Source organism: Ictalurus furcatus, chromosome 10 (genome assembly GCF_023375685.1).
Source record: "Ictalurus furcatus strain D&B chromosome 10, Billie_1.0, whole genome shotgun sequence".
NCBI classification, from domain to species: Eukaryota; Metazoa; Chordata; class Actinopteri; order Siluriformes; family Ictaluridae; genus Ictalurus; species Ictalurus furcatus.
In genome coordinates, this window is record NC_071264.1 from 9,772,218 (window position 1) to 9,784,290 (window position 12,073).

At 39.9% G+C, this 12,073-nt stretch overlaps 1 protein-coding gene across 4 annotated transcripts; it reads left to right on the forward strand.

The window, feature by feature from the left end:
• Positions 1-828: 828 nt before the first annotated feature.
• babam1 (BRISC and BRCA1 A complex member 1) lies at positions 829-9,003 on the forward strand. 4 transcript variants are annotated; one of them, XM_053634496.1, is made up of 9 exons: positions 829-952; positions 2,163-2,621; positions 2,713-2,771; positions 2,857-2,977; positions 4,819-4,897; positions 5,017-5,041; positions 6,986-7,115; positions 7,236-7,322; positions 7,684-9,003. In XM_053634496.1, exons 2-9 carry the CDS (start codon positions 2,214-2,216, stop codon positions 7,882-7,884), a joined length of 1,110 nt encoding a protein of 369 aa, XP_053490471.1. In that variant the 5' UTR covers positions 829-952; positions 2,163-2,213; the 3' UTR covers positions 7,885-9,003. The 4 variants fall into 4 exon arrangements, with proteins under 4 accessions (XP_053490471.1, XP_053490469.1, XP_053490472.1 ...); XM_053634494.1 differs by having other exon boundaries at positions 831-952; positions 2,202-2,621; positions 7,684-9,002; XM_053634497.1 differs by lacking the exon at positions 829-952 and adding an exon at positions 960-1,957 and having other exon boundaries at positions 2,202-2,621.
• Positions 9,004-12,073: the final 3,070 nt, after the last annotated feature.

The following is a 12,073-nucleotide window of genomic DNA, read 5'->3' on the forward strand; positions in this document are numbered from 1 at the left end:
AATAATTATTGCACATGCACCTGTGGAACAGTCCTTAAGACACGAACAGTGTACAGGCGTTAGGCAATTAATGTCACAGTTACAATAACTTAAGGACACCAAAGAGACCTTTCTACTGACTCTGAAAAACACCAGAAGAAAGATGTTGTTCCTGCTCACCTGCGTGAACATGACACAGACCTGCTGCAGGGAGGCATGAGGACTGCAGATGTGTTCAGAGCAATAAACTGCAATGTCTGTAATGTAAGACGCCTAAGACGGTGCTACAGGGAGACAGGAAGGACAGCTGACCGTCCTTGCAGTGGAAAATTACATGTAACCGTGTGTCCCCCCAGACATGATGGAGAAGTTGTAAATGCCTCGGTGGAAGAGTGGAAGAACATCTCACAGCAAGAACTGACAAATCTGGTGCAGTCAATGAGGATGAGATGCACTGTAGTACTTAAAGCAGCTGGAGGACACCAGATACTGACTGTTACTTTTAATATTGACCCCTCCCCTTTGTTCAGGGACTCATTATTCCATTTCTGTTCCTCAAATGTCTGTGAAACTTGTTCAGTTGTTGAATCTTTTTATGTTAATACAAACATTTACACACGTTAAGAAATCTGTTGGAAATTCAAGCAGTCGAATGTGAGAGGACGTTTCTTTTTCTTTTTTTTCTTTTTTTTGCTGAGTATATATACTCTCCCTAGCATGATGATATGTTCACTTCTTTATACTTCTTGTACTTGATGAGATCACTTAAATAGAAAAGAAAAAAAAGTAAAGAAAAAAGAGAAGAAAAAAAGGAAAGAAAGAAATGCTGCTTTGATGTAACGCGAGAATTTTGGCACTAGGTGGCGGTGGCGCTCTTAACGGTCGTCTTCGTCTGTCAACGAAGTAGAGCTGCATGAGGAAGTGTTGAGGAAATTTATTTCACGTATTTGTTGCTACCTTTTGATAGATTTTGGTAAGCTATATCAACGATTTCCTTCGGATTACGTTTCTGCTAAGTCAACTGTTCTTATTGCACATTAGCTAGCATTTTCTGACACTGTTGCGGCCGGTTAAAAAGCTTGTCAATTGAGTCCTACACGCTAGAGAATAGATATTTATGTCGCAGTTAGCAAGGCTGTATGTCAAACGGCTCTATATTCTATATGTAGTGAACTACATGTGAGTCAGAAACTGACGCTTTTTAATCCTATGTAGTGAGCGGATAAAGGGAATACCGCTCTGGTTGAGATATTGACCTGAAGAATGGCAGTTAAAGTAATCTATTAGACGTTTATTGTTACTACATGAAGAGTACTTGTCATGTACAACAACAACAAAAAAAGAGGAACATTCTGAATAACAGACAACAACAAGTATGCTGTTTGTGAGTTGTGGTAAATTGATTATTTGGTGACGTCAAATAAAGCAATAAATCACTCGAGCAGGTGATCTACAGTGATTTTAATCAGGGGTAAAGAGTTGCCATAAGCACATTATCTGTGATATCATCAGTGTAGAGCACGCCCTCGAGTGGTTCATAGCTTACTTTATCACATTTCAGAAAAGCATCACCCTTTGTAACAAATGCCCATCGACTGTTGTTCATGATTATGGTTCTGTCTATATGTACAAGTTTTCTGGCAAAATCTTTATTCGCTGGAACAGTTAACGCAAGAATTGCGGTTAATCAGGGAAATCCCTTTAAAATCCAGTCCTTTTTGCAAGCAGACCTGGCACAGAGGAAACCGGAGTACTCGGAGGAAACCCTCGAAGCACGGGGAGAACACGCACACTCTGTACACACAGGGCAGAGACGGGACTCGAACCCCCAGCTCCGGAGTTGACCACTGCTGACCACTGCGCCACCGTGCCACCAGAACTGATCATCCTGGGGGAAAACCACAGGACAATGCACATTTATACCAGTTCAGGTTTAAAAAGAGTACATGAGGGTGTAATAATATTCCCAGCTGTGCAGGTGGGAACTGCTTACTGGCAGAATCAGTCGCAATGAACCAAAGTCGAAGTGTTTAGGTGTAACATACAGTGAGCAGTAAACAAACAAGAAAGATATAACAGTAGATTTTCAATATAATCTGGAGATAGATTTTAAGATAAGGTTAACCTTCGAAAGAAACATTCTCCCGAATACAGTGTAAATTGTTGTGATGGTATTTTCAAAGTGAAATTAGCGACATTTGCTGATTCTTGGTGCCGACTAGTGAGCAGGCGTGATGGAGAGCACAGATCCAAGCCCAGCAGATGGAGAGGAGCGAATGGCCGAACTGCGACCGAGGACACGCTCCAATCCAGAGGGAGCGGAGGACAGACGGAGCAGTAATGGTGGTCTGAACAGTCCTCCGCCCTCACAACCTACTGTGGGAAGTCGAGTGGAGGGAGAAGGAGAAGCGGCCAGCACTGACAGTCCTCCAGGTTCCACGTCCACCATCACGACTACTATTTCTGCCCCCATCGCTGCTGCTGCCACTACCGCAGCAAGCGTCATGTCCAATTCAGTGCCTGCTTCAATGGCTGCTGCCAAAGAAAGGCCCAAACCAAGTCAGCCCTCATTGGCATCACAGATTCCTCCAGCTTCAGAACTCCAGCTGCGAGTACCAAGAGTCAACTGCCCTGAAAAAGTGGTGAGTCGAGACATTTAGATAAACGAAGACCTAAATTTTGCTTACTTGTTAAGTCATTGCGGTGATGGTGTGTATTATGTCTCCAAAATAGATCATCTGTTTGGATTTGTCAGAGGAGATGTCCCTACAGAAGCTGGAGTCCTTCAACGGGTAATATTCTTCAATCCACTTTACCTTCGACCAGATTTACGATCTCATAGAAATCTTCATGTTTGAAATGAGTTCTCCGTTTCAGATCCAAGACGAACGCTCTCAATATCTCCCAGAAGATGATTGAAATGTTTGTGAGAACAAAGCACAAAATAGACAAGAGGCACGAGTTCGCCTTGGTGGTGGTCAATGACGATGCCTTGTGGGTGAGTCATAAACAAGTAACTAATCGTAACCTACGATAGTAAATAAAATACTATCATCAGCCGACCACAAGCGTCAGAATCTTGACTCTGATCGAGTGTCCAGATGTTTGTGTTCAAACAGTGTGACACAGTGGGCTTTCTGGAGTGAGATTTAAAAACTGTTAACAGCATCACATCTTTAAAAGTTATTAAAGAGTTGTGTATGAAATGCATAGTGGTCATAGTGGTCACCATCAAGTATAGTAGACCAATCTATAGTAGAGGTTGACCGATAGTTTCCAGCAAAAATCCAGACCGAGTTTATCCCAGTTATGAAGAAAGAGTCCGCTGTCATTATACAGTACGAGAGCGACCTCGAGAAGTAAAATAAAAACTCACTCTCACTACGTTTACGTGGACAGCTGTAATCTAATTATTGACCTTATTCTGAATAAGACAATATTGTGATTAAGGTGTTTACATGAGTAGCTTTTAGAATATTCCTTTCATGTTCCCGTGTTACATGTTATAGAACACAGATCGATTAACGGCACACGTCATTACGTCCCCACACCACGCCGTCCGACATTCCCTCGGAATTTCACGTACAGTTCGTCTTCGTTATGGGACCGTATACAGTTTTGGGTGTTTCAGTTTTAATTTTACGAAAGCTTCAAGTGCAGTTAATTATTTGCCATGTTGTACGTGCAAATAGACGACTGCTTAAAGCCACGGGCTGCGTCCCAAACTGCGTACTTACCTACTATATATTAGCAGAAATACATGTATTTAGTAAGTAAGTACGTGGTTTGGGACGCAGCTGTGCTCTCTTGTTTGTCCTCAAACGGTTGAGCACTGCCCTGTGTGATCGTGTCCTGTCGCACAATTCGGTGAAAACTCCCACACGACGTTAATAGTGTGATTAAGGTGTGTACATGTCTGTAATGCGACTAAAACAGGAATACTCCACATGTCTTAATTCGATTTGTGTTTACTTCGAGTATGACTTTAATCGGATTAAGGTCATCAATAATCACTGTTCACATGATAGTGTCTTAATCAGAGTATCGTCTTAATATTGGATTATTGTTGTCCATGTAAACGTACCGACTGACAAATTTTGTTGTGTTATTTGAAGTGTTTTTAATTTATTTATTATTATTCATTTTGGATGTATCTGTTTTTATTTGTTATTTGAAGTGTTACTTTTTGGTTCTGTTTGGATGTATATCTTTTTATTTACTTTAGTATATATTAATATTTATTTCATTATTTTTGTAATAAAGTTCAGCAATAATTTACTTTGAATGTTATGTTCGGTTGATTAACTCGGTTATCGGCAGGAACTTAGTTATCGGAAGAATCCTCTAACGGTCAACCTCTGATCTATAGATTAAACTGGATTAGACAGGACTGGTTATTGGCAGGTTCTTGACACACACATGAACATTTTGTTTCTTAATTTCCAATAACAGCACATCCCAAAGCATTTTACTTATCTTATACCACAGCAATTTGCCAACGCAAAAAGTTGTTTATTTAAAAATGTATTTATTTAAGAACAACACATCCACATATCCAATTATGTCCACAAGCAGTTGGACCATAAATAGCCGTTTCAGAACTATTTTCTGTAACTATGTGCTAGCTGTTAAAAAAACCAATTGATCACCACCTTCTGACCAATCAGCATCGAGAATTCAACAGTGCTGTGGTATAAATGTACCCATATGCATATTAGAATGTGTGCTTATTGTGTTTAAAAGTTTGTGTTGATCCAGTCCAACAAAAAAGTGTCAATTGTTGTAAATCCTAATCAGGGAATTAAAACTCGTTGTTCTTGACTTCTTTCTTGTACCTAGTTATCAGGCTTCACCTCTGACCCACGGGAGCTGTGTAGCTGTTTGTATGATCTTGAAACAAACATCTGCGAATCTTTCAGTATCCTTTTCACATCCATAATAATCAATTATTGGGTTAACTGCCATGTTACAAGATGGTATTGCATGATTGCTGTAAAAAAAAAAAAAAAAAGATTCTTTCTTAACATATTAATCTAGACCTGGAGGATCTTCTCAATGTAATGTAAGTGTGTTGTTGCAATCTTGTGATCCAGTTGAAGCCAAACATTTACAAACACCTAGGCCAAAGATATTTAATCTCAGTTTTTTATAACTAAACACATTTCATATTAACCTTCATTTCTATTGGTAAGTCGATTAGCGATCTACTTTGTTCACATCAGCGGTCAATTCAAAACAATCGATTAGAGATTTATTCCAGCTTTAATTCACTGTATCAGAATTCCAGTGGGTTGAAAGGTTACATACACACAAGTTGACCGTCTACATCCATTTCTGGAATCTTCCAGACTGTTTAAAGAATGACTTGTAAAAGCTTCTGATTGGCCAGTTGTCATATTTAGGAGTTAATGGGAGTGCACCTGTGGCTGTATTTAAGGGCCTAGCTTTAGAAACATTAGCTTTTTGCCCTTGATACCATTGCAAAATCCAAGCAACTCAGCCAAGGTCTTAGAAGAAAAGACCTCCACAAGTCTGGTTCCTCCTTAGGACCAATTTCCCAGCAACTGAAGTATCCACAAGCATCTGCACAAACAATTGTATGCAAATATAACATTTTTGGGACCACACAGACACTGTAGGAAAGAAGCACAAATGAACTCCCATGGATGAACAATCTTTGGTCCACAACAAAGGAACTGGTAAAGGAGTTGGCCAAAGTATCACCAGTAGCAAAGTATGTACATCACCATGGCCTGAAAGACTAACACACAAGAAGAAGCCCCTACTCCAAGACCAGTACAAAAAAGCGATTACAAGCCTTTGGAGGAGTGTTCTCCGGTCAGGTGATATAAAAATGTAACTGTTTGTTTGGTCATAATGATCTGTGGTGTGTATGGTGGAAAAAGGCTGAGGATTTTAATCCAAAGAACACCATTCCAACTGTGAAGCATGGGGGTGGCAGCATTGTGTCGTGAGGGAGTTTTGCTGGAAAAGGGACTGAATTGCATCATGAGGCAGGGGGATTATCTAGAAATACTCAAGAAAAACCTCAAGACATAAGCCAGAAAGTTAGAACTTGGTTTGCAGCTGGGCCTTCCAGCAGGACAGTGATCCTAAGCATGCCTGCAAAGTTATAACAAAATGGCTTAAAGACAACAAAGTAAAAGGACTGACTTAACACAGGAACTGATTGGTATGGCAACATGGACTGTGTGAACTTTAGCCTAGGTGTATGTAAACGTTTGGCCGCAACTGTAGTTTCCTGTACATGGTTTATACTATAGAAACTACATGTACACACAATAAGGGTCTAATTGATTTGAATGACCATTGTTTATTTTTGAGCCAGAAATATGTTGGCGAGTATTCCAGGAATGCTACATATGAGAAGTGTGGAAAAGTACAGAAAGAATTGAGAATGCACAAACGAAAAAACAGTGACATCCCCCCCCCCCCAGTTGAACAAATAGTGCAACAAATTCACCATAGTGTAACCAGTATGGGCGGCTGTGGCTCACGTGGTAGAGCGGGTTGTCCACTAATCGTAGGGTTAGCGGTTTGATTCCCGGCCCACACGACTCCACATGGCAAAGTGTCCTTGGGCAAGACACTGAACGCCAAGTTGTTCCCGATGGCAAGTTAGCGCTTTGCATGGCAGCTCTGCTACCATTGGTGTGTGAGTGTGTGCGTGTGAATGGGTGAATGAGACACAGTGTAAAGCGCTTTGGAAAGGCCATGGTTAAAAAAGCACTATATAAGTGCAGACCATTTACCAGTACGTTGAGGCCTGCCTATATGTATATGACTTTTTGAGGCTCAAAAAGTGTAATCATTTAGAACTTCACAAGTCTACTCCTTATGTTACGTGGTGTACTGTTAAGTACTGACAGACCTGCATCCATTAATTCCTGTCTCTGAGAAGGTACAGTATATGTACAATAATATTACATTAACAGTATAATTACATGATATAAAACCTCTACTTTTTTTTTTTTTTTTTTTATAGTCTCCAGAAGATTGATCTTCCAATGATGGACAATGTTCAGACGATCCCACCACCCTTTGTGGTTCGTACTCTCCTCATTTACAGTCGGCACGCAGGCCAGCTGCAGTTTAACCCATCAGATGCTGTCAGTGTAAGTCAACACATGTCTTATGCCAAACTTGTCATTTTTAAAGCCTTCAGTACTGACATGGTATGCTTTTTGCTCCAGTAATTTGCTTTTCAAATGAAATCTTGAAATGTTGTGTTACAGAAAATGCTACGCTCTCCGTACTTCTTCTTTGACGTCATTTACCTTCATAATGGCGCTGACGAGCAAATGGATGATAACAGCTGGAGGGTAATTTTATTTTCACTGTCCCTCTGTTCTAAAGGCTTATCTTAAAATAGTGACCGTTATAATACAATACCCAATCTTGTTACAGTTAAGCACAAAAGTTTGTATCCACTATTGTTTTTTTGGTTTTTTTTAATGGAAAAGATGAAAATATGATGTTTATTTTACAATTGTTTTTGTAGTATTCTTGGAAGGAGTCTCCAATGTCAGCAACTTTGAGAAATCAAGATTTCTCCAATCAGAGAAATCATTATAAGTTGCATTTTCAGTTGAATTTGGGGAAACCACTTGAAGCATTCGTTGTGTTGAACTATTTCAGTGCATCCTGTAAGAGTTTTCGTAAATCCATCTCTCCTCTCTGCAGGACACGTATGAATCCTTCTCGAAGTTGGACTCTAAGGGGATGTGCTACCGTTTCGAGGTGTCGCTGTGTGGCCCGGCCATCGAGCTGCATAACTGCATGGCTAAGCTGCTGTGTCACCCGCTGCAGAGGCCCTTCCAGAGCCATGCCTCCTACAGCCTGCTAGAGGGCGACGAGCCACCAGAGATCGAGGCCACGGTGTAGATCACTGCTCACTAACCCTGCTCCTGGAAATCACACTGTAGAACTTAGTTCCAATACTGCTGTAACACTGCTTCGTCTGGATAATCAGTGTCCATGATATACCAGATGAGCAGTGTTGGATTTGGGTTGGAGCGTCTTGAGTTCTGTAAGAAGATGCAGTAGATCTCCATGAACAGGATTAATGAAGGACTAGCATCACTGATGAAGCGTCTTCCCTTAAGATTGTCTATTAATGATGGACACTTTCTGTGCTGGGGGAAAGAAGAAGAGAGCAAAATGTCTTCACATGTGGACTGTTTGTGGATTTTCTTTAGATTTGAGATGTTCAGGGGGAGGGAGATTGCCTTTTATTCACTGGATCCATTCAGCATAAACCCTTCAGGAAAGATTGGTGAATGTGGAAAGACGATTGTCGAGTAAGGATGTGGTTAAATAAATGATAAAAGTCAAGAACATGGTGCATTGAAATTAGTTTGTTTAATGTATTTCTGTGAAACATGACTAACACACCACCATAGCTCTAAGTCAAGATCTGCCTTCTCATACTGAATACTTCTATAAATTTTAGTTTTGGTAAATGGTCTGCACTTAAATAGCGCTTTTATCCAAAGCATGTTACACTGTGTCTCATTCACCTATTCACACACACACACACACACACAACAATGGTAGCAGAGCTTGCCATCGGGAGCAACTTGGGGTTGTTGTCTTGCCCAAGGACACTTCGGCATGTGGAGTCACGTGGGCCGGGAATCGAACCGCCAACCCTGCGATTAGTGGACAACCCGCTCTACCACCTGAGCCACAGCCGCCCCATATGAAGAGACGTCAATCTGGTATAAATCTTAACTCACAATGTTACTATTCATTAGTAACATTGCAGGGATTTTCATTTATCACATGACGACTACACTGACCCGTATATGTATTTTTAATAAAAATTGCGAAAGTACAGTAGGAATATTGCTAACAACAATGTGTAAGGATTATCGTTAACCTTTTCAACATTTGGGTGTGTAACTTATAAACGTAACATATGCGTAGAGTACCTGTACCAGCATCGCACAAACAAAAATGCCATTCGCAGAGTATAGGTGAAGAATGGAAAAAGGCCATGTGACATTTTTTTCCCCAGTCTTCAGTGTGTGCCTACTGTAGCCTCAGATTCATGTTCTTGGCTGACAGGAGTGGAACCTGATATGTTCTGCTGTTGTAGCCCGTCCACCTCAAGGTTTGATGAGTTGTGCATTCTGAGATGCTTTTCTGCTCAGCACGGTTATAAAGAGTGCGTATTTGAGTTACTATAGACTTCCTGTCAGCTCAAACCAGTCTGGCCATCCTCCTCTAACCTCTCACATCAACAACGTGTTTCTGCCTACAGCTGAAACTTCTGGATGGTTGTGTTTTTGTTTTTCAATCTATCTCACAATTCTTTGTAAACTCTAGAGATTGATGTGGGAAAAAATCCCAGAAGATCTGCAGTTTCTGAAATACTCAAACCAGCTCAACATCCACATCACAATCAGTCACTGAGATCATATTTCTCCTCATTCTAACCCTAACCCTGTTGAATGGCTCTTGAAAATCACAGCCTACAACAATGTTAAACATAGCTTTATTTCCCTGCATCTGAACGGAAATATTCTATCGTGCATTATTTGTTTTGATTTACACAACACAAAATATATAGATACGAGCAACTTTATTTCAACAATTATCCTTCAGCCTTATTGCTCTTGAATCAAAGACGTCATAACGATACTTCTAGTTCATTTCTGTTGTACATATTTATTCCCATTCAACATCCAACACACACAAGGAGTCCATGTCTGTCAGTAATCGAATTGTCTTTCACGTAATTGTTTGCTGCATTTGTTCTGAACAAACTGTTTTGAACTTTCTGAGTTTGCTTGTATGTAAACGCCAACTCAGCTTTGAAGTTGCATCCTGCCATTTAAGCTTGACACGTACACAGTTCACTAAATAATTGTCGGAAGAGTTTTAATGCTTGCATTAATCTCTGCTATAATTTCCTTTCTTTAAACCGATAATTAGGAACCTCAAACATGTGGAACCTCCTCGTTTCTCAGAAACACGGTTCACCAGCCCAAATTCAAGTCCCGGCTTTTGCACACGTTCCCAGAAAGGGAGCTGCGCATTTGCCCTACTGTAATCTAACGTGACCTCTTCCCACCAACGCTTAGTACACAATGGTGTGTTTGTGTTGTTATACTGAAACAATGTCAACAAGCCAACAATGCCATCTAACCCAGCTGTTGTACCTATTAATGTACCTTGTTATTTTTTTAGCAAAAGCGATGTTCGTTTTGTGAAATTTAAAACGTGTCAATTACGCATTACCTTCTCAATGCAAAAATAAAATGTCTCTTGAATTTAAAACAAAAGAGAATGTACCTTAAGTTGCATTAATGTTACCATCACTCAGTATACATTAGATTAATTAACTATTATAAAAAAAATTAATGGTGCATAAGCCAACCTGATGTTTAAAAAAAAAAAATTTTAAAAAGTAATCCTAAAGCCATAGAAAATTTTTTTGCTCCAATTTGAAAAGAGTTCATGCAGACCTTCAAAGCCAAACTAATACCAGAAATGAACAACTTCAATGAACATAAATCGTTCTTAGGTCAATCATCCTGTTTATGTCTTAAAATTGATATGCTATCTGTTCGGGACCTTTATTACATTCTGCCCTTTTTAAAAAGGTTCCCCATAAATTATGCTTTCCTCTGAGGACACATTGGAGTGAAGACAATAGACTGCAGGAAAACCCCTGGCTTTCGTTATTTTCCCTTTTCACACCCGTCCTGGACAGGATATTGGGCTCTGAACGTCATCGCTGCAAACAAGAATGCAGAGGATCAAACGTGCTTACTACCACCTCCTGCATGGCTGGGAATATTTGTTATTCGTTCCATCAAAAAAAAAAAAAAAGAGCTGACAGGTCACTATTGTTGTCCTTCTTGTCCCACCGACAGTTGCAGCAGCAGCACGGGAAGCTGAATTTTCGATGGCTTATTTTGAACGCTCGTGTTTATGTGTGGCTTTTGATCAAGGAAGAGATAGAGTGAGGCTTGGATGCTGTCGTTTACTTTTCCTGTGCGACATAATGACGACTGGTCAAAGTTTACACTTTGGGAGGAAAAGGTCAGGAGATGGAAATAAATCGGAAGAATGAGTAAACACAGTGACCACATATACACAAACTCAAAAAAACACACACCTGTTTGTTTGTTTTTCTTTCTTTTAGGTAAAATTCGTAGAGTTTCTTTTAGCTAGCACTTGAATCTTGATGTGAGGTTTAAAAGCTACAGCATACGCGTGCATAAGATGAAGGTGAAGGTTTGATTGCAGATGCTGATTTACAGTTTGAAACAGAAAATAACGCAAGAAGCTTTTTGTTAGAGATGGTCGGGATGGATCGCGACGTTTGCTGACAGAAAAAGAAAAATGTACTTGTTGAACATGTACAGAATCACATCAATATTAGTGCTGTCGAGATTGTTATCTTGCTTCATTTTCATACAAGCCAGGCCTAGCTAAAAGTGCAAAATAACAAGCTTCACTCTCAACAATCAATGAATAAACAGGAAAAACTTTGCTGAACTGAAGAAATAAACTGAAAAAACTTGGGCGGGGCAATTCAAGGAGGAATCCCCTTCCTGGTAGGTTGGCCATGAACCAGGGATAAACACCAAAAGTAACTAAGAACACCAACACTCCATAACTGAGAATGTATGTCATTATTAGAATATTGCTCTTTACAATACTGATCTGGCACTATGAGAATATAACTTATAACAAATCCTGTTTTTCATTGTCTGCTTTGATCATCCTGGGAAACAGCATTTCCATTCTTGTTTTCAGTGACCCAATCACTCAATACAGTGGTGCTTGAAAAGTTTGTGAAAATTGTAGAATTTTCTATATATCTGTATAAATATGATGTAAAACATCACACAAGTCCTAAAAGTAGATCAAGAGAACCCAATTACACAAATAAGACAAAAGTTAAGATAAAGTATAATATATGTCTTGCTGTAGGACCAACTTTCTCTTGAGATTCAGATCATGGACAGATGTCCTCCAAAACAGGCCCAAACTATGATGTTACCACCACCATGTTTCACAGATGAGATAAGGTTCTTATGCTGGAATGCAGTGTTTT

Bases quoted from the DNA above. Each gene is read 5' to 3' on its own strand.
- babam1 (XM_053634496.1), top strand. From the start codon at position 2,214: ATGGAGAGCACAGATCCAAGCCCAGCAGATGGAGAGGAGCGAATGGCC. The intron at 2,978-4,818 runs GTGAGTCATAAA...TCTTGTACCTAG, and splicing joins TCAATGACGATGCCTTGTGG to TTATCAGGCTTCACCTCTGA. The intron at 4,898-5,016 runs GTATCCTTTTCA...ATATTAATCTAG, and splicing joins AAACATCTGCGAATCTTTCA to ACCTGGAGGATCTTCTCAAT.